Genomic DNA, 22,819 nt, shown 5'->3' on the forward strand with positions numbered 1-22,819 from the left:
AGGGTAAAAAGAGGAGCTGCAGCAATGTGCAGTATGACAAAAATGAAGGTGTTTTTTGAAACTAATGTGTAAATAACACTTTGAACACACATTTTTATTTTATATTCAGAGTAAATTGTACATATTTGCAAATTGCATTGTATTTTTGTGGATGTGATTTTACACAACACAAATGTAAAAATAAATGTTTTGGGTAGTGAGATATTTGTGTATATTCCACTGATGTGTAAAAAGGAAGTTACAAATGTAACATGACCCACAAATTGACAGAAAGTAATCTGCAAATGTGCAAAAACTGTTTTGTGTAGAAGTTACTCTATATTTTTGTGGATATGATTTTACGCATCACAAATGTAAAAATACATATTTGTAGATATTTGGGCATCATAGTACACATTTATGGATTGATTTCTGTTGGTTACAAATATTAAAGTCCAATAAAATCTTCCATAGGTCTCGGATATTGACAGCGTTGTGTTGGACAGATTTGTGCTGCGGTGTTTATGAGGGAGAGGCAAGCGAGAGGATGTTTTGTGCAAATGCGCTACGGCGCTGATCTGCAATCAAATAAGATTTTAAATAGGCCTAGTAAAATAAAATTAAAACAAAATCAGTATGTGGCGGTCGGCGTTAATATTGTGGCGGGCTGCCGCAAATTAATGAATGTATAGGAAACACTGCTTTCCTCTGTCTCTGCAGCTCTGTTGTTGCTGCTGCAGTGGTTTGAGTAACTGGGACCAGGCTCTCTGGGCGTGACTGGCCGGCCAGCTGGCACCACTAACCTCGCGGGCACTTGTGGAGCTTGCCAACTCCAAAAACGTTTGAACACATTTTTGATTCGCCATCAACTTTGGTAAAACTGCCAATATTTAAGTTCTACGCAGTTGATTTCTCGACTCAAAACCGCTCGTAAGTGTATTTAGTGATTAAATAGCGTACAAAACTTGTAAAAACAAAAGCTGCTCTGGTGTTCGCCTCTTTCTCCGCTTCTTTCCACTTCTTCTTTGTGAGTAGTTTTACAGTCAAGCAATCATGGCAGACAGTGGAAGCGATACTGCCCCCAGTACTTCCTGTAGTGCATTGTAGTTATTCCAAGTATGAAGATTGCTATCTCTGCCTTAAACGGCATCTATATAAAAATTCGTCGACGTGAAATTTCATTGTCGACGCATTGTTACAGTCGACGTAGTTGATTACGTCGACTGTAACTAATCGTTGCAGCCCTATTCCTCTTCCTTCCAAACACTAGCTACCCTCCAGGCAGTCAGTGGACATGAAGTTGTTCCTGTGATGTAGAGACAGAGCTCAGTTATAACTTTATGGATGAAAGATACATTTGTTACAGATTAATAACTCACCACTCTGAAACTGTTGCTCCAATCCATGTTGCCAAGCTGGTCGGCAACATGTCGCCTACAGCTGAATCAAAGCTGTTTACCATCTTTTTGCTGACCCGCCCTTCTCTGCTTCTGATTGGCTAGTTGTCCTTAACTAGGAACTGCGCATGTGCAGACAAGATGTATCACTCCACAGCAAACAATGTAAACCTGTTCTGGCACAACTCCTAAATAGGATTTTGAAAATGAGCATAATACCACCTCTTTAAAACATTTTCTTTGCTCTCTTTCTTACAGTGTGTAGTGCGAGTGTGTTGCATTCGCAGTTTTGGCCACTTCCTAACAAATCTCCAGGGTAACGTGCTGCACTTCAACCCGGAGGCGGGCATCTTCACCAGCATCAGCCAGTCCGAACAGGATAATCTGGTGCAGCAGGCCAAGGCCCAGTTCCGAATGGTGAGTGACAACTGAACAATGTCTAGAAGAACGACAGGGGGGCTGTATTCAGGCAAGCCTGTGTAATTTTTTTTCCAGAGTTTAAAACTTTCACTTGACTGAGCCCAGCTTTTCATCAAGTCCTGCCACATTTTCTGCCTCTGATTGGCTAACCCTAACCCCACCGTAACCTTAACCAACAGAAGCAACAAGAACTAATCAATCAGAAGCAGAGTTGTCAAAACTCTTGCGGGGGGGATGCATAGAGTCTGATTATTCTGTGTGTAGTTTAGACAGTGAAAATGGTGAAGTTGTGTAACTGTTGACCTAACTAAATGTGAACAATGTTTAATCAAAGACCTGGAACCAAAATGGTTTGTAATGTGAGCAACGCAGCTGTCCCTTTTTGATGTTTACTCTCCTGCCTTTATCTTTATTTGTCCAGGCTGAAGAGGAGGCTCGTCGGAATCGCTTGATGAGGGATATGGCCCAGCTTCGACTACAGGTTTGTTTAGAAAATGTAAAATATAAAAGAAATCATAGAAAATGTTTATTGTTTTATGAAGAATAATTTGGTAGGAGGCATATGGTTTAGTTAGTTAATTAACATGAACCAGCTGTCAGTGTAAGTCTCACGCACAACACAATCATTTGATGAAGGTAGTGTGAATGGTACAGATCCCTGATATGGTCATATTGTATTCCTGTGACAATAATACCCTAATATACATCTTGCATTAAACGCACATTATCAGCTGCTGGGTCTCTCTTTCTGTCTGTTCATGGCAGCTGGAGGTGTCGCAGCTAGAGGGCAGCCTTCAGCAGCCTAAAGCCCAGTCGTCCATGTCTCCCTACCTGGTACCAGACACAGCTGCTCTCTGCCAGCATCTGAACCTCATCCGGCAGCTGGCTGGCAGCGGCTGCTTCATCATCATCATCCCACGGACAGGTCAGTGCACTGCCTCGTCCTCTGTCTGTCCCCCCCCTACCCCAACTCGATTTTAAAATAGATAGATAGTGGGGTTTCAGGCTTTTCATGATCTCTGACTTTACTGTAGTGGGGGGACAATTGTGCAAAATATATTAGACTATCCCTTTATTATAATTTTTTAAATAATTTTCCATTCTGTAATCTCACGTAAGATCACTTTTTTTTTATTACAGATGCTTCTTTTTATTTTTGATGAAGAGTATTACGTCGCACTTGCTGTACATTCAAGTATTTATATTTTACTGTTGATTTCAGTGTATAAAATTACAAACATTACAGAATATGTCATAGTTGAAGCAATAAGTAAACTGAAAAAATCACTAGTCAGTAATTTTGAAAATGTGTTAAAGGCTCTCAAATGTGGATTGCTGATTTTGTTATTTTAATGTTTTTAGCACTTGTTTGGACATAAGCTATTTGAAGGCTCTTCAGATTTGTATTCAATTTGTATTTCACAGACTGAACAAATTGATTTATAGAAATAAAATGGTAGATTAATTGACGAGTGATTAGTTGCAGCCCTGAACATGTCACTAGTGGTGTGACAGCTCTAACAAAGATCCTACAACCATAAATGTGCCAGTTCAAACACTTGACTGTGGCAATGACATAAAATCTCAGGTACTTAATCTGGACTTTTGTGTTGTAGTGATCGATGGACTTGACAGGTTAAAGAAGGAAATTTCTGGTGCCAGGGATGGCATCCGCTTCCTGGAGTCTGAATTTCGCAAAGGCAACAGGTGGGTGTGCATATATAGTGACTAATGGAACTTGCCGCTGCACTTTATTGGTAGGGGACATGAAATATATCTTTTGTTTACTGGGATATGTTGAACACAAAAATTCACTTTTACTCCATAAAACTCCCTTATTTAGATGATTTCTTAAATAGTCTGTATCACATCTTTCTGTAGGTACATACGCTGCCAGAAGGAGTCGGGTCGAAGTTTTGAAAGAGATAAACTGAAACATCAGGACATCGAAGCCTGGTAAACCTTCTACAGCTACCGCTAGTTTTCTAACATGCTCGATGGATGAGTATGACCTCTAATTTTAATTGGTTCTTTATTTCTAGGCATTTATACAAGATGGTGGACAGTTGTCGTCAGCTAACGGTCTCCCAGAGCAACGGAGATGAAGATACAGCTGGCATGGTGACCATTCTTACTGGCCATCAAGTGGAGGAGCTTTGCTCTCAGTCAGCAGCAATGAAGGTTAGTCACTTGCTGTATTTTGTTGCATTACAGACAAAAACACACTCAGGTAATTGACGTTTTTCACCAAGACTAGTGAAGCCTAATGGATTTTAGTTTCTGCTCTGTTTTTATGTTGTTCCCTGCCAGGCGGCGATCCAGGCGGTGGGTTCAGCAGGCATGGAGCTGAAGAACATCGTGGAGTTCTACCGGCAGTGGAAGGAGATTGGCTGAGAGGTCAAACGGGGGCAGCTGTCGGCGTGGCGAACAGCTGATCGATCACAACACTCGCTCCCTCTCTCTCTCTCCCACTCTTTTGCTCTGTGTGTATCTGCGTCTCCAAAGGCAAAAAACAACTCAAAAGAAAGCTGAATCTAAGGAAAGAGTTAAAGCTTAGAGGGATGGAAAAGTTAAAACAGTGGAGTAAAAAAAAAGAGAAATGCGGGCGAAACAGCGCTATAAGAAATGGCAGATCTCCCACCTCCCAGTCCCAATCCTAAACATAAAGAGTGACCCCAAGTGGTCGGGGTGCGGAAAACGGTGGGGGGACGCTACACAACTTTTAAGTGCCCCTGGTTCACACCCTAACCAGGAATACACTGTATATGTTAGCAAACGAGTACATTCGTGTCGAGAGAGAAACCACATACATCAACACATTCACACTCAGATGAATCCATCTAGATATTTAGAACAGTGTTCTGGATTTTCGTTACCTCCTCCCCTTTCCCTTCAACCTGTATTTGAAAAACAAGGTTAAGAATGTGCAAATGTTGTAGGGCTGCGTTTTGGTAAGTCGAGGGTATATGACGACAACTTTAAGATAGAGAAAACACACTCTGTCCACCTGACACCTGAGGCTTCCAGTCTTACAAAAACAAACCAAGCATGTCATAGCGCATAGGCCTCTAGGGAGGGTTGAGGAAGACAAATGTACTTCTCCAGGACTGGTTTCTTTCCTTTGTGGCTTTTTAATTATTTATATTTGGGTTTGTTTTTCTTTATTTGCAGTGTACCTTTGTGACCAGTGACGTATGTATTGTGCTGCCTCTGTATGAGAAGAGAAAAGCAAAAAAAAATCAAAAAAACACGACAGGTGTTACCCTGTTTGAGGTTTTAATTTGGATTTTATTTTTATACCCAAATGATGTTTATTTTGCTTTTTGTAAGCTAAATCTGAGTGAAATATGCAAGAATGTTTAAGGGAAAGGGAAGGGTTTGTTGTCGTGCGTTGATCCACTGAACAAGTTCTTCAGTTCTAAAATGAAAAAAATAAAACTATAATCCAGAATTTATGTTACAAGGTGTCATGTTAAAGGGAGGATGGAGGTAGATTAGCCTCATGCTGTAGCCAGTCATCAAGGAGGCTCAGAAGAGAGGGGGGCAGCTGACTTTCCCAGAGGTATGTGGGATGTATTTGGACCCTTGTAAACTCCTAAAATGTATCCCATCTACATCACCATCTCCATAGTGACTGTCCCATCATGCACAGTGCAAAAGAAAACCAGTATATGTGTGTGGCCATGCATTGAACAATAAAAAGAAACTCGTATAAGATGATTGCTTCTTTCTTCTTCCTCTGTGTCACTTGACCTCTACCTCATTGTGTGAATGATAATCAGTGCAGAAAAGATTTATCAATCAGTTGAATGACATAAAATGTATTAACTTTAATATTGATAATTACCTTAAACAACATGTCCCCAAAAAAGCAGCTCCTAAACTGTTTTTAACACTGTTTGAAGTTTAAAAAAAAATTATGTCATACGGAGACAATATTTTTATCAGAAAGTCTGTTTTACCATTTAGAGTGTGGAATTTGACAGATGTGGGCATTTACCAGGCATATGGGAAATGCATGATCCAGCATTTTTTGGAGTTTTAACAAAACACTAGACAGCCACAAAAACCAGGATGATGCAACAAGTCATAATTATACAGGTCCACATATTCATGAAGAGAATGTTTCAAAATCAATTTATGGAACAGAAAATTACGGGAGTAGTTAGTCCTTGAGGTCATTTATCAAGCCAAACATTTGCTCACGTGTGTAATTTCTACTCTGTGTTTTAATGATAGTAAATTGAATATCTTTGTGTTTGAGACTGTTTGTTGTACAAAACAATAATAGGTTAGGTGTGATCTTTGTACTTACCCTGAATCTAAAATCTTTACAGTAAACCTCAGACATGAACCCGCTCAAGTCTTCAAGTTAAGTCTTTGCAAAGACTCTGCCTCTTCTGTCAAACTAGGTCTCCCTGTGCCATTCTTTCTTCCATCTTGTTTCCTCTCTGTCCCGGGCCCCATGCCCACCACTAACCAAGCACACAGAATCACCAATCCCCTGGCAGCAGAATCAGTGCCACCCCAAAAGAAGTGGCACTGCTGTTGGCCTATTTATTTTTTGCTGGGTAAGGGGGTTGGGAAACCTCTCTGACCCAAAGCAATCCTCTTTGTGTGAGCCCATGAAGCTGTGGGGCTGCAGGGACTTCAGAGTGGACGGATTGGGCTGCTGGGACGGGATGAAAGGTTTAAACATACAAAAACCCTGTTAGTTAGATTTATGTTTAGTTAAAAGCGCCTGTGATCTGTCTGAGAAATGTCCATGCAGGGGTCTGTGCTCGCAGTGGGTAAATGCCTCGCCTGCCTGGAGTTTATGCGTGAGTAGGCTGTCTTTTCAGTATTTGTCTTTTGGGCATGTTTGGAATTCACACGTGCACCTTATTAATCATTTTCTTGCGTAAAATCCCTTAAAATTGCCATGCATTTGGTTCCATCCATGTTTGCGCTTATGTTAAGGATGCTGGGGCTCTTGTCCTGTCTGTCCCGTCTCCTTTTTTCTTTGTCCCCTCCAATTGGGAAAAAAGTTTCTCTGCGGGGGGGGCTTTCAACATTGGGGGATCCAGTAGTGTTTTTATTCAGTTACTGCAGGAATGTGCAGAGGAAGAGAGGGGGACTATTGAGTGTAAAGGGGACGTGCCTGACTGAGGAATAATTCGTGAAAGCTGAAAGCTCAGACCGGGTTTCAGTGTTTCTGAACCTGCGTCACTTTGGAAGCAGTTCGTAGTCACAACAGCGCAGTTACTGAGTGACTTATGTTTCTCTGTCTGAACTCCTATGTTTCAGTAAACTCACTCCCCCTCCTCTCATAAAGAGGCCCCAGAGGTTTTGCCTCGTAAGTCACTCCCATCTTTAGGAACTGAACGTGTCAAATAGTACTTCTCAAAACATTCGGCCATGCTTTCTTACTTCAAAATAAGAAACCTCTCGTGCAGATTGAACAGAGCATCCCGGGCCAAGCTTTGTTTACCCATTATTGCACATCATGCCTATTGTTTTTTTTCTATTCCTATTCAGTATATATGTTCTTATTCATTTTATGTATATATTTCACGATTTTTTTCCCACAAGCATACCTATTTATTAGGCCTATATTGTTCCTACTCTTAGCCTTAATATTTATTTTTTTTTGCTTTTTGCTTGTAAAGCCTTTTGTGATTGCTAAATTGCATTTCCTTAAGGACTGTACTTCAGTAAAATGAGGTACTTGTACTTTATTTGAGTATTTTCATGTTCTTCTATTTTACTAGCTACTTACTCCACCACAATTCAGAGAGAAACTTACACATTTTAATCCACTGCCTATATTTGAGAGTTAGGCATATAATTAGGGTACTGGATATTCAATAAATTTATATGCTAGCCAAATTCATAACATAAATTACCTCATTGCACTTTTCATATAGAGCAGGTTCAGACCATACTCTTATATAGTGTATGTAATATTATTTACAGAGACCAACAGTTCCCACCATGAGCAAGCACTTGGCGATAGTAGCAAGGAAAACTTCTTGTTAACAAGTAGAAACCTGGAGCAACTCACTTTCAGTGTTAAAATGGTACATATAAAACATATGGCTTATAGAATATAATGCATTGCTATAAATTTAACTCCCAGTGATATATTGGGTTAACTACACATTGACCAACATTAAAATGCTGCTTATATGTAAATGCATTACTAATGAAAATAACAGTCTTAAAGGAGCTATATTCTACTTATGGTTAGGGTTACTATTGATATTTTATTTATATTTTGATGAAATATTTTACTTTTACTTGTGTAACAAGTAACTTGTATTTGTTACGTAGTATGATGTTGCTACTTTTAATAAAGTGTAGTATCTGAGAACTTCTACTAATGGTGATTACTGATTTTGTTTAGTGATTTATAAATATCATAACTTTATTTGAATAACAGCTTCTAAATTTTATCTCAGAACAGTAAGAAGACAAACATACACAGTAGACATGTGAAGAACTTTGAGGCTCTTGTCTCCAAAGCAAGCAGAGCACCAACCAGGAGCCAGTGTAGAGATGCCACGTGCTGTGAAATCTGGCATTGTTCATTAATTCTGGTACAGCATTTTTTCACAAGCTGATACAATAGCTCACACAATATAAGGTGATACTAGTCCTGTCAAATTTCCCCACTGTAAAGTCTGTATTTTCTACTGGATATGCAGCTATTTTGAGAATTCATAGTAATATGCTATGTAGAAGGATATGATCTGGAAGTAATTAGTGTTTCTTTAGGACAGATAAAATGTTTGACACAGAAGGTATGACTGTGCTTCTTTAAAACATAACACTTGAAATCAATTAATTATTTGGCAAGGAACATTGCGTTATTGCCTCCGCCATGGTAAGCCCAGTTTTTAAATTGCACTTTAATATTTATAGCTTATACTGATCAAGCAAACACATTCTGGAAATGTATTAAGAAGTGAAATGAGGGGTGGGGGTCACTTAACATCAAGCAAGTTTGAATATTTTGGTGAGGTGGTGCTGGTTGCCAGTTCTTTAACTGAATATATGCAACTAAAATATATTTTGTGTCCCTGAAGTGTTTCGATGGACAAACAAGACCTTTGTAGAAATATGATGGGATAGAAAGTTGTGTTGACACAAACTGGATGTTTGTCTTATGTAGAATAAAACAGGATGTCCTCCCTGGTGAGAGTTTGGACAAAGGAGTATCCCCACAGGTTCACATGAAGATTCTCATTCATGGAAGTCATGTGATATAAAGTATGTCAAAGGACTTCATGTAACACTGAGGACATTTAGTCATCCAAGAGCACTGCTGAGTGATGTTGAGTAACTTACTGTACTTAACCATTGTAGGAATGACATCACTAGCTGGGTCACTGAGGTCATCACTGTTGTGAGTCCTTGTGTTTTTAGCCATGGCTCAGCATTGAGGCTCTGGCGATGGCAAATGTCCGTCTGTTTGTCTTTTACACCACTTTGGTTAAGGCTATCTCAACAGCAATTTGTTAGATTGCCATTAAATGTTTAACAGACAAAGGAAACATCCTTATGACTTTGACTTTCATGTGGAGGGTGGGAAAAATGCACATGTTCTAGCTATTCCACTGTCATGGTGAACATCAGACTCATAACATAACCAACAACACCTTCTGAATGAGTCTTCATTTTCTATATTTTGTTTGCTTGTGCCAACCTACTGATGACACTGAAAGAAAAGTCAGCGGATCAGCAAAGTCATTAGAATCCATCCTCTGGGCACCATGAATATCTACCACATTTTGTGACAAACCATCTAGCAGCTGTTGAGACACTAAAATAAAAACCCTAAATGCCAAGCTAACGGTGGCACTAGAGGAAAAAGGTGATCACCAATTTAGTATGCTTCATGCTCTGGGAACTGTCAGGATTAAGAATGTGTAGCCTACTTGCCAATACTTTGAATGCATGACTTTTACTTGAATAGGCTACAGAGTATTTCTACACTGTGGTATTCCTATTTCTGCTTATTCCAACAATGCTGACCCTAAAGTCAAGCTGGCATGAATAAAAACAAGCTATCAAGTGTTACAAGCATAAATGAAGGCAGAGTAAAATGTACAAAGGCGAGAAATGACCGTGAATATCTATGGCTGTGTTTGGTCATGATGAAATCTATTACAATGCTGAAAACTACAGAATCAAAATGTGCCGATTTCCAAGCTTTGGTTTTGCTCGGTTTCTTCCCATGAACGTTGACACATCTTTCCACATCTGCCCTGTCATGTCACCAGTAGCGTGCTTTTGTTTTTTTGTGCACACATGGCTCGTGTTGTTGCTGCTCTGGTTATCCACGTGAGCACCGAGCAGCGCTTCCTACTGGCTCGCGCCGGACAAGCGAAAAAGACTGTAGTCCTGACACACAATTACAAAACACAAAACCGAGAAAGAGAAGACACCCAGCCCAGGTTTGTCAGCGGTTTTATATGGAGGCAGACGAGGGGGGATCAATTAACTCCCGCATGCCCGAAGGTCGCGGTGAGTAGAAAAACTAAACGTTTCTGGGACGAAATTGCAAAGATGATATTTTTCCTCGCTGTTCATCGATGCATAGTTGAGGCGAAGTTTTGCTGCTTTGACTGCTTTCAGTAGAAGCTCTTGTTTGTCTCCTCGCTGTCTTGGGGAGTGTTAAAGGAATTCCTCAGAAGAGGAGGACATAAAAAAAAAAACCTTGGGGTTGAAGGATTGAGTCAATCCATGTCATTCTGTGAGTTAGCTGCAGAGAGAGGTTTCTCCTAAATGGTTGCTATGCAGATGTGTCCTGGGGAAATACACTTTAAGGGTTTAGCTGTTTTTTCCAACTTGGGAGATGTTTTGGATTTTTCCATATTGTAGTTGCCACATGGACTGGATCTTCTTTCCCAGTTTACAGCTCTCACAGTGCATGAATATTTTTGGTTTCACACATTTTTTATTTACATGTTTGTCACCTTCCAGAGTCCATAAAGCTTATATTCTTTTAAGAATTAGATGTACATCTCATTTTAGAGTTGCCGCTCTAATAACTTCCCTCTTTTTGCTTTATGTTTGCATATGCTGGAATGTTTTTCAAAAGGTGTGCCTCCTTGGTCACCCCCCTTCCTGCTAAGTATCTACATCTCACTGTAAAAGACTACTCAAGGTTATGTAACAGGGCTCCCTGCAGGAACAAAGAGATAGCCTAACTGTCACTTACCCTGCAAGATCAACACAGTTGAATGCTATCAAGGTGTCGATAAACAAGAAAGTAATAGGCATCGCTTCTAATCATTTATTAATCACAAACATCTTTGGGTTTTTTATGTTTGGTTGAACAAAGCAAGATATTTGAAGACACCACCCTAGACTCTCTTTAGATGAGACTGTTTGATCGAGAAAATGATCAGCAGATTTATCGATAATTAAAATAATCATTAGTAGCAGCCCAATCTCAATTTGAAGGTCTCAACAGGTCTCAAATTGAAACCTGTTGAATTTCACTGTTTTTCCTCTGCAGTTGATTAAAAGAAATTAAACCTCCTTGCGTGTGAACATGGATAACCTTTATTGATAGTTGGGTGCAGAAACTGTAGTAGAGGAATGAGGTGGGGTTGAGGATAATAAACTTGTCTGGTGGAGGGCGTTAAGAGTGCACAACACCCAGCCGGTTGAGTCTTCTGTCTCATACTTAAATTTATGACCTCATATGTGATTAGTAATGAGTGAAAGTGGTTTCTATTTGACATCATGTTCCCTTTATTTGTCAAAGAGCAACAACAGTCACATGCAAGCCAAAGGAAGCACCTGACTATCTGTATGCATGGGTGTCGCCCTCAAAAACAGATCCAGGTTTTAGATGAACTACTTGGTTGAATAATACAAGAAAATGACTAATACAATTTCGTAGGAATTAATCATGTTGATCTTGCAGGGGAAGTGGCCGTAACTTCTGTGTTGCTGTAGTTACCGATTGTGATTTGTAAAACCATATGGGAGTTGTGTTACATAAGCTTGAGCAGTTCTTGAGTATGAAATGTGGACACTAACTGTACCAGGAAGGGGGTTGACCAAGGAGGACGAACATTCCAGTACAACTTCAGACTTAAAGCAAAAAGAGGGAAGTTATAAACCACGTCTAGTGACTCATGAGGTTTAGGGTATGTTCGTGGGTGCTGGGTTACTAAAGTAACACATGGTATAGTCCATTCGTGCTGTAGATACAAGGATTAGGGTTATAGCTTGTTTTCTTTTTCCAAAACCTAAAGTTCTTCACTATTCATTGATGCAGAACAGAGTAAAGCTGCAGATCCTGTAGAGAATTGGTAGATTGACGGAAAAATTAATAATCAATTATTTTTTGCGTAACAACGATCAGCTGATTTTACTCAGGGAGGCTCAGATGTAGTTGGTTTAATCGGCTGGACGTGCAGCCTCTTTTCCTCCGTTTGTTAGTCTTTAGTGTAGTTTAGTGACTTGTTTAAACAGACTCCTTACTTTTCGTTTTTGGAGGTCGTTTGCGACTCACCAATAAAGGAAAAAGCACTTGTGGAGATCTTTCAATTTAGTTTATTGATCGAAAGTTAACAACAAAAATAAAGTAACAAAATACTTTTCCGTTTACTTTGAACACACAACAAAAAAATACCTTAAATTTGTTTCCCACAACTTATTTGGTCCCTTAACTATTTCACTCCTCTCTCATTCAAATATAAAAACCTCCCTAGCAAGTGAGGATGACCTAATTAGTATGAGGAGCGATCTGATACAATATCCCAATACTTTTTAGACAACAGTTATTTGAAACAGGAAAAAATAAAATAGATCTCCTTGCTTGTCCATAACAACAATAAAAATAATAAAAGCCTACCAATATATTTCTATGGCTTCAACTGGTGGCATTTTATGCAAGGTTTCGAATGAAGTACTCTATTGGTATCGGTACTGATATCAAAACATTTTAAACGATACCCAGCCCTAATGGTAACAGATGAAATCAATCATTAGTTGTAGCCTAACATAATCACATTTGACTAGCTGGAACCAGAGAATGTTTTTGCTTTATCAGAATTGTTGACAATATGTTGATTGACTTAGCATTTCAGCTCAAATGCAGTTTAAGGGGAAATCAAACCTAAACATGCGTGCTCTGGTTAGGTTAGGCCAGGTTTGGTTTGTTGTTAGGTTTTGCTTTGGATAACTGTCACATTGTCACATGTAAGATATTTTCAGAAACTGGCAGCAGATGTCAGGTTTTGCTTTCTGTGCCCCAAAATCATAAATTCAAATTCATTCTTGATACCAATTTCTCTGAGTGCAGTCAGTGCAGCCGGAGACCGTCCTATGGATTGAGTAATAATTTTATTTTCCTAACTTGAAAAACTGGCTCTCTTGATTGCATTGCTCCTCCTCCTCTCTTCACCAGTGTGGAAGGCAAACAGGTGGGAAAAATACTGTAGTGGATCACAGATTAATGTGGATGAAATTTGGTATATGATTAACCATAATGACTTATCACAACAAGCCATGCAATTACTCATGAATTCACTAACAATTCAAAAGTACAGAATTAAATTTTTTCCTTAGGGCGCCCCGGCAGGCTCACCTGTTAGATCATGTACAAGGCTGGGTTCTTACTGCAGCAGCCTGGCCCTTTGGGTGCATGTCATTCCCTCTCTCTATCCCTGCCTTTCCTGTCTCTACTGTCAGTATCAAATAAAGCAGGAAAAGAAATGGTACTTTAACCCACAGGTCAATTACTTGTGTGATTGTTGTTTGGGCTTTCATCTCCTGGGCTGAACATGTTTCAGCAGGACAGTCGATTGCAGAATAAGCCGAGTCTGTCGTACATGCGGTACAAAGCACACGTGTCCATCTGTGGGCATCATGTTCTCTGCATAGACTTCTTATTGTCAGGCTCTGGCCAATAAAGACGTGTATTGAAAAGGGTCATGAGCGAGTGGGGAAAGAATTTCAGAAAGTATTGCAGGGGATCTTCTGTCTGGAGACTACTGCAAATGTGAAAAAGTATTTTGTGGCTCCAGAGGGAGCTGCGTGAAGTCTGATAAATTGCCTCAAGTGATGTCACTTGAGTCAGTGTCGGTTGGAGACAAGACTACAAGAAAATGCGGAAGAAACGAATTGTAAATGGACTGTACTTGTATAGGGCCTTACTAGTCTTTCTGACTACTCAAAACAATTTACACTACATGTCACATTTACCCATACGTTCAAACTCTCACGTCAGAGGCTACCATGTAAGTTGCCAACTGCTCATTAGAAACCGAAGCTAATCATTTACAAACCCTCACGCATCGGGAGCAGTTTGTGGTTCAGTATGTTTCCCAAGAACGTTTTTTTTGTTTTGTAGACATGATACATGTGCCTCCTAAATCTGGGACATCTCAGTTAAACGGAAAGGTCCAGACCTCTGTAGTCCGCTCCTCATCTCTGCTTGAGGCTGGGTAATGGGCGCCAAGTTTTGACAAGAAGAAGAGTGCATGGAATAAAAAAGACTATCTCTCTGATTCTGTTGCTGTAAAGTATTTGATCCTTTTTTTAACTGTCCATTGTGAGTTTGACAGTGTTAAGAGTGTAATGCCAAATTAGTGGAGTACTGTTGTTTTTGCTCTTTTTCATAGCTTTGACTCTCTAGTACATTGGATGTGATTAGAAATAGGGAGAAACCGCTAGCCTGACTCAGTCCAAAGATAACAAAATCCGCCTACCAGCACGTGTAAAGCTCATTAACTTACACATTTTATGATTTTATCTTGCAGCACTTTTTATACTTTTTAGTGTTGTAGTAAGGTGTCTGTCCACAACAAGCTTCCCAGAAAAGCTTCACTACACCTGTGCATAGATTCTCTACTAGAGAGATGAGCAGCATTCTTCTAAAAGATGTTCCCTCTTATGGTGTTTTGGTTCAGATGTTCAGGGGATGGACAACTTCAGTTGTGGTATCTCTTTTTGAAGCTAACAAGTTGCTTGGTAAAGCTATGGGTCGTAGGCTAGAATAGAATCAGAATAGAATCATTTCAAGAGCCAACAATATCTGTCTGTTGTCAAAACAGACCTGAAATAAAAAAAAATGTCCCAAATTAAGAAAAATGTTGACAACATACAGACTGAGTGAACACAGCCTGGCCATAGAAAAGGGTCGCCACAGACAGAGCTGGCTACCACAAGAGGAGAGACTCTGCTCCTAGTCTGACAGGGGACAGGTAGAGACAGAGCTGCACTTTCTAACCTCACGCCCTAAATATGAAACACCAAAGACAAAAACACTTTGCAAACATTTCCCAAATATACCCCGAATTCAAATTTATATCAGACACACAGAAACTCCCCTATTTACTGGGAGAAATACCCAAATGTGAAATAATTGCTGCAAAATATGTCTCCTCATGCCATGAAGTGAGGACAACCAGTGGAAACTCAGACTGATAAATAATTGTACAGATTTTCAAATTATTATTATTTTGATAATTTGATATTTTAGTAATTGTTTTGTTTTTACATTTGATACTGATTTCTTTTTTCTTTTTTTTAATCAAATAATTATTTTTTTGTCTATTAATATATACACACACACACACACACGTGTTACTGTTTCATTTATTTATTTTATTTTTTTATATATATTTTTATTTTTTAACACACACACACTTACCGTTTTATTTATTTATTTTATTTTAATTTTTAATATATATATATATATATATATATATATATATATATATATATATTTTTTTTTTTTTAACACACACACGCTTACTGTTGTATTTATTTATTTTATTTTAATTTTTAATATTTCTTTTTTTTTCTTTTAAACACAAACACACATACGCTTTGATTACTTTACGCTTTAATTACTTGTTTAATGAAATGTATGGGGCTGATTGTTCTTATGTTGTATATTTGATGCCAATGTTGTTATTACATTAATGCCAATAAAGCTAATTTGAATTGAATTGAAATCAATGAAAACACATTGTGATCTGACTGGTGTTTCTTGAAAGGGAGTGCTTACCGCAAACTAAAAATCTAGAGCCAACAGTCTTTAATCATCTCAACGAACAACATTATCTCAAACCAGATCTGCTTTACCTTGACATGACTTTCTCAGAAGGGAGCAGCTGGAGATGTTTTTTCTCAAAATCTCCAGAAAACCACAGTCAAGTGGATGTTATCTTTTGAGGGAGAGTGCATGCAAGATTTAATAAACCACTTAGTCAAAAACACGCTTATCCCAGCCAAGTTTTAGAGAGGCTCGATGAAGGGAAAGCAAAAGTTCAACATTAGATTTTTAACCCCATCGTATAGGTCTGTATGAGGCAGCCTAAATGTGTGTCTTGTCATCTCAGCACAATCCATGTGTTTCATATAATGCATATACACATACCGCCAACTTTATTAGCTGTCAACTAAGAACAGGAAACTGAAGCTACAATTTACACAGGCTCACCAAAATGGGACAATTGAAGATTGGAAAAACCTTGCCTGGTCTGATGAGTCTGGATTTCAGTTGTGACATTCAGATGGTAGGGTCAGAATTTGGCATAAACAACATGAAAGCATGGATCCATCCTGCCTTGTATACACGGTTCAGGCTGGTGGTGTAATGTGGTGTCACACTTTGGGCCCATTAGTACCAATTGAGCATTGTTTAAACGTGACACCTTACCTGTATTGTAGTATTGTTGCTGACCATGTCCATCCCTTTATTACCACAGTGTACCCATCTTCTGATGGCTACTTCCAGCAGAATAATGCACCACAGTACTCGCCTATCATTTCTTACGTCTCTTCTTGTTTATAGAAGGATCCATATGTTGTGCTGAAATGTTGGCTGTGGTCCTGAACTTGAAACTATGATCAAGCACGGTTTTTGCATGAACATGGTGTGTTCGACACAAGAAATGGGGTTATGTTTAAATGGAGACCGTGTATAACTTTGTCACATAATTTTTTTTTTGGTTGGACAGCATGTTTTTTGTCCAAACTATGTCCACAAACACTGAGTCAGCTGTGCAAAATTCACTTTAATATTGACATTCTTGAGTTTTTTGGCTTCTGTCTCTCTCTAAAGTCCCCATCTCTCAGTAATTATCTAATCTATATTTTGCATGCATAGGCGTTATCATTCAAATCAGTCACGCAACTTGAAAAAAACACACCCCAATCTGAAATTGGCTATTCAAATCATTGCCACCACATGATGCTAATGATCTGAATTCAGATGAGCATTTTTTCCCCCAGTGCAGTGAACCCAGTGGCCTTTCATAGCTATTGTCATCGACACAAGCTGGAGGGGGGTGTGTGTGTTGTTGTTGTTTGTGTGCTCCGTGTTTTCCAGCCGTGATGAATGCAGGATTTGTACCAGTGTGCATGCATGATAGTGCTCCGAGTATTTGTGCATGTTCTCCATGGCAGAATACTGTGTGTGTGCGTTTGTGTGTGAGAAGCCTAATTTCCATCCAGTGCAGCTTGTAACAGTCATCCTTTGGCCTCTGTACTCTCAAGGCTTCAGCCTCCACAAAGCTCACTTTGTCACAGTTAACAGGCCGGGGCCTGCAGCTGGGTTGCAGTAAGCGGTGGTCCCCTCTCATTGCTCCCACACTGCTAGAGAGGAGCCCCTCGAGGTATGAGCTTTAACAGGAGAGATACCAGGAAATGTTTTCATCTCAAATATTTTCAGGTCTAGGGGAAACTCTGATGAGACACATGCAGGTTATTGTCTGGCTACAGCTCTGGCTTTCAGAATTTGAAAAATTAAATTTTTAAGAATTTTTAGCCTAGTTTCTGTTACAACCATATCATCACAGCAAAACAAAAATGGCCCTACAGTACACTTTATGCTGACAGTCATCAGGGGCGGCTGTGGATCAGGAGGTAGGGCAGGTTGCCTGTTAATTGGAGGGTCGGCGGTTCAATTCCTGGTGGCTGTTCCACCAGTGTATGAATGTTAGTTTCTATTTGAGCACTTAGGCTCAGTGTATGAATGTTAGTTTCTATTTGAGCACTTAGGCTCAGTGTATGAATGTTAGTTTCTATTTGAGCTCTGTGAGTGGTAAATGGTAAAAGCACTTTGAATGGTTGCAAAGACTAGATCGGCACTGTACAAATACAGAGCATGTACATTTACAATCCTGGTGAGTTAATGGCATTTTCTTGCAGGATATTTTTATCCTGAAAGACATGGGTTTTATGAGTATATGAAATTGTTTTAATTCAATGTATATGTTTATTTTCATAATGCATATTAGAGCCCTGCCCATACTAGATTTTTGTGGCCAACGATATAGACAATGTTGGCCACTATACATAAAGGACCCCTTGCATTTAGTTATTGAAGAATTGTGAACAAAATATCACAGCTCTGTGGTGGACAAACCATGATTTGGCAACACTATTTTTAAATAACCTTTAGGCATTTCTTTTCCTTTTTCTTATAATTTTTTAAAAATTTTTAATTAACATCAATATAACTTTTATTTAATAAATTTGACATTATGGAAAAATTGACACTTCATTTTTATTAAGATATTTATTTTGTTGAGGAAAATGGACTGAAAAACTTAATTTTACTCACATGCATATTTGTTGAAAAAAGATTTTATCATTGCTTTGAATGTTCTACCTCAGATATATGAAGTGATCAACTGTTTGGCATCAAGTGTTTGTCATGTTCTGACCATAAAGAATAGTTTAAAACCAGAATTAACCATCACCACCAACCTTAGGCTTTCACTCTGGAAGAAAAAATTACTTGACATTTATCGTGATAATTATCGATGTTGAATAATATAAAATTTTTTATCGCAATAACATTTTTGGCCATATGGCCCTACATCAAAATATACTCAAAAGTAAATCCCATGTTTTTGTTGTTGCAAGTACAAGTACAAGTGATTTAAATGATTGCTATCAAAAAAACTGACCACTTGATTCTTGCTCAATTGCAAATGTCCATACCTGTTAAGTTTGTTAGAAAAAGTCATTGTCTGTTATTTTTGTCAGCCAGATACTATGAAGGTAAAGATAAAGTCTGTAAAGTTAGAAACGTGTTGTGGTGTGAAAAAACTGCCATGATGTTGTGTCCCGTCTATTGACAGAGAAGGAATGTTTTGTGTAATATTGGCTCTCACAAGCATGTTCTTATTACATGCATGCTTTGTGTCACAGGGCTCTGCAATGTGACAATCCAGGCATTCTTCAAATTGGTGTCTGGGGATGTCTGAAGAGTGAACACAATAAGAGATTGTTCTCAGTGTCGTCTCCGGTCAACAAAAACATCACACTTGAGGACTCTTTCATATAAACTTTAATGCTAATGCGACATCATCTGTGATGAACGTTGCAAAGATGAACCTATTGCTTGTTAACACAAATGGCTAATCAGCCAATCACATGGCAGCAACTCAATGAATTTAGGCATGTAGACGTGGTCAAGACAACTTGCTGAAGTTCAAACCGAGTATCAGAATAGGGGGAAAAAGGGGATTAAAGTGACTTTGAACATGGCATGGTTGTTGATGCCAGACAGGCTGGTCTGATGTACTGGGATTTTCACGTACAACCATCAGGGTTTATAGAGAATTGTCCAAAAAAAGAGAAAATGCCCAGTGAGCGGCAGTTGTGTGGACGAAAATGCCTTGTTGATGTCAGGGGAGAATGGGGAGACTAGTTCGAGATGACAGAAAGGCCACAGTAACTCAAATAAAAGTCGTTACAACCAGGGTATGCAGAATACCATCTCTGAACACACAAGATGCACGATGTTAGGGGTTTAACGGTGTGGGTGGAGCTGGACGATATGGCCAAAAATGTTATCACGATAAAAAGTTTCATATCTTTTGATGTTGATAATTATCACAGTAAGTATCAAATCTTTACTTTTTTTTAGTTTAAAGGCTGATTTTTGCTCCTGAGTGAAAGTTGAAGAAACCTGATGGTTAATTGGGGTTTAAACTTTTCTTTATGTTCAACACTTTAAGCCAAACAGTGGATCACTTCACAAATCTGAGGTAGAACATTCAAAACAATTACTATAAAATCTTTGCATATAAATATGCATGAGTAAAATTAAGTAAAAGCTTTTTTCAGTCCTTTTTCCTCAAAAAAATAGACATCTTAATACAAAATTAAGTCCTAATTTGTGAGTGATTCAAGTGAATAAAATCAAACATTAATTGAATATTTATTGAACATTTATTATATTGTTATTGAAAACAATTATATCGCGATAATTATTGTTTTATTGTCCAGCTCTAGGTGTGGGGGATATTTTCTCAACACTCTTTGGGCCCCTTAGTACCAATTGAGCATTGTTTAAACGCGATAGTCTACCTGAGTATTGTTGCTGAACATGTCCATCCATTTATGACCACAGTGTACCTTCTGATGGCTACTTCCAGCAGGATAATGCACCATGCCATAAAGGTCAAATCATCTCAAACTGGTTTCTTGAACATGACAATGAGTTCACTGTGCTCCAGTGGCCTCCACAGTCACCAGATCTCAATCCAATAGGACACCTTTGGGATGTGGTGGAGCGGGAGATTTGCGTCATGGATATGCAGCCAACAAATCTGCAGCAACTGCGTGATGCTATCATGTCAATATGGACATGGAAAGTCTTTGAGGAATGTTTCCAACACCTTGTTGAAAGTATGCCACCAAGAATTAAGGCAGTTCTGAAGGCAAACTGGGGTTCAACCTGTTACGAGCAAGGTGTACCTAAAAAGGTGGCCGGTTAGTGTGTACTGTATACATGTGTCTGTCTGTCTGGTAATCAATGTTTCTACATTGTGGAATTGCTACTTTAGTTAAGTAAAGGATAATACTTGTTACACCACTGCCACAGTCCAAAGTGAGAGATTTCCAAATTTTAAGAGCCAGAGGCTCAAAAGCAAGTCTCTCCTTTTTTGTTTGAAGTCTGGTTCAGGTAACAACCAACAAACCCTGATCAGAAGACCTCAGAGACCAGCTTTTGACATAGAGTTGCAGTAGATCTCTAATGTAGGCAGGAGGCAGGAATCTTGAATTGGATTCTGAATGTGATGGCGAGCCAGTGTAGAGAAATTAAGATGTTGCTGTTCTGTTGGGGTCTCATTGTGTGTGTCTGTTCTGTCTCTCTGCAGTGTTTCCAGTGTGGCAGGGGATTGGGGCCAGTGGTGGCATTGGAGGCAGGTGGAGGCAGGGCTGGGGACGCTGCTTGCAATGGGAGCCAGACAGTCCAGGACAAAGGGCCCGGATCCCGGTATTTGACTACCCTGTCTGGTTAGTCCTCTGTCGCGGGGGACACGCCAGGCTCAGGGAGGTTTGCCAGAGAGGGAGGATTGCCATCAGACTGCCCACAGACATGCTCAGCATCAAGCTTCCCCAGCTCTTTGACATCCACCAGGTCCCCAAGGTAAGTAAGGAAGGAAGGAGACCTTCTCTACAAAGTTTACAAGGTACTCGGTAGGTCTGTCTTACAGTTTGTTTTGTTCTGCTATAAATACCAAATGTCCTGTAGTGATTCTCTGTTTAGGAGGTAGCCTACCTGTCACCACCTTGGGGCAGGTCCTCTACAATCACTGATTATATAAAATAGGGGAACTGGTGTGGCATTGGGTCACCCAAGGTGGTGCTGTGAGTTCCATTATCAAGTTATGAAGTAAACAATGAGGGTGAATGCAGTGAAAGTTGTAGACAGAGACAATTTGGCATCATTTGGTGATTATCAGTTGTACTCAATCAGTAAGTAGCCTATTATTGAAGTTTATTCTGGGTTTGGGTGTTAGTTTTAACTGGAATATTTAGTTTTAAAATCACAGTACAGTAATAGTGCCTTACCAAAGCTTGTTGTGTAATAAAGCTATCATTTAGACTAATACGTTATTCTCAGAGAGTACTGTGAGCACAGCATTCATTGGGAGTTTTATTTTGATTGGATACAAGGTCAGTGATAAAGTAGGAATTAAAAAAAAAACAAGATTCTTACTGTGGACATTTGACTTATCACTATTTTTAACATACAGTGTATGTTGCGTGAATTAGACAATTATTTTACTTTAAAAGTTGCCACGCATAGCTTATGTTATTGAAATTCTCCGCTACAGCCTATTCACATTGGCAAGTTGATATCACATCTCTCCAGCTTGGGAACATATTTACATTGTTGCCATCTTTGTTTATATTCACATCTTTCTTCTTAGAAAATTAAATGAAAAGCAGCATGTGACGTTTTCGGCCCAAGGTTCTTATCACTTCCTGTCAGAATATGACATCTATCAATGTAGACTGAAAACAACTGAAGAAGTTTATCCTAATCTTGGTGTTGAGATCCTTCCACAGAGTCACAAGAGAACTCTCAGGAGATTATTAATAGGACAAGAAAGAAAGAAAAATTCTGCAAATTTCTGCTGCACGCACTTGTTGCCATTTCTGGCCTCTAACAATTATTCAAACGATACAGTAAATGGTGGAGCTTCTCAAAACTCAGACATGCAACCTGTGACGAGGAGCTGCCAGAAGATACTGCTTCATTTACACTATAAATACATAAAATTTGTTTTAAACGGGACCACACTCCAGTAGTGATGAGAGGTCATATATTCCAAAGGTATGGTCCAGCACACCCTCTGCAAGCTCCAAGGATGCTGCCCTCTAACCTCTCTTTATAAGGGTGCAGGTTAAAGGTGTATTTCTCCCTACAGGGATCAGCAGACTCGTGTACAGTGGGTACGGAAAGTATTCAGACCCCTTTAAATTTTTCACTCTTTGTTTCATTGCAGCCATTTTCCAAAAATCAAAAAAGTTCATTTTATTTCTCAGTAATGTACACTCAGCACCCCATCTTGACAGAAAAAAACAGAAATGTAGAAATTTTTGCTAATTTATTAAAAAAGAAAAACTGAAATATCACATGGTCATAAGTATTCAGACCCTTTGCCGTGACACTCATATTTAACTCAGGTGCTGTCTATTTCTTCTGATCATCCTTGAGATGGTTCTACACCTTCATTTGAGTCCAGCTGTGTTTGATTATA

At 39.1% G+C, this 22,819-nt stretch overlaps 2 protein-coding genes and 1 long non-coding RNA gene across 3 annotated transcripts in view; 2 read left to right on the forward strand and 1 right to left on the reverse strand.

Moving 5' to 3' along the window:
* Nucleotides 1–5,516, forward strand: part of smg5 (SMG5 nonsense mediated mRNA decay factor) — a 20,295-nt gene extending 14,779 nt beyond the window's left edge. The window contains exons 16-22 of the mRNA XM_046045059.1: nt 1,635–1,793; nt 2,218–2,277; nt 2,562–2,721; nt 3,413–3,503; nt 3,678–3,752; nt 3,839–3,977; nt 4,107–5,516. Of these exons, the coding sequence (XP_045901015.1) occupies nt 1,635–1,793; nt 2,218–2,277; nt 2,562–2,721; nt 3,413–3,503; nt 3,678–3,752; nt 3,839–3,977; nt 4,107–4,190 (768 nt within the window). The 3' untranslated portion in view covers nt 4,191–5,516. The remainder of the gene's footprint in view (nt 1–1,634; nt 1,794–2,217; nt 2,278–2,561; nt 2,722–3,412; nt 3,504–3,677; nt 3,753–3,838; nt 3,978–4,106) is intronic.
* Nucleotides 5,517–10,180: 4,664 nt separating this feature from the next.
* Nucleotides 10,181–22,819, forward strand: part of paqr6 (progestin and adipoQ receptor family member VI) — a 24,454-nt gene continuing 11,815 nt past the window's right edge. Inside the window, exons 1-2 of the mRNA XM_046045660.1 lie at nt 10,181–10,304; nt 20,927–21,198. Coding sequence (XP_045901616.1) covers nt 10,253–10,304; nt 20,927–21,198 — 324 coding nt within the window. The 5' untranslated portion in view covers nt 10,181–10,252. The remainder of the gene's footprint in view (nt 10,305–20,926; nt 21,199–22,819) is intronic.
* LOC123968737 lies at nt 13,164–14,719 on the reverse strand. Its single transcript, XR_006824531.1, has 3 exons — nt 14,634–14,719; nt 13,387–13,483; nt 13,164–13,234 (listed from the first exon to the last, which is right to left on the reverse strand). It is a non-coding gene; the product is annotated as an uncharacterized LOC123968737 (long non-coding RNA).

The sequence above is a fragment of the Micropterus dolomieu genome, linkage group LG03, assembly GCF_021292245.1.
Source record: "Micropterus dolomieu isolate WLL.071019.BEF.003 ecotype Adirondacks linkage group LG03, ASM2129224v1, whole genome shotgun sequence".
NCBI lineage: Eukaryota > Metazoa > Chordata > Actinopteri > Centrarchiformes > Centrarchidae > Micropterus > Micropterus dolomieu.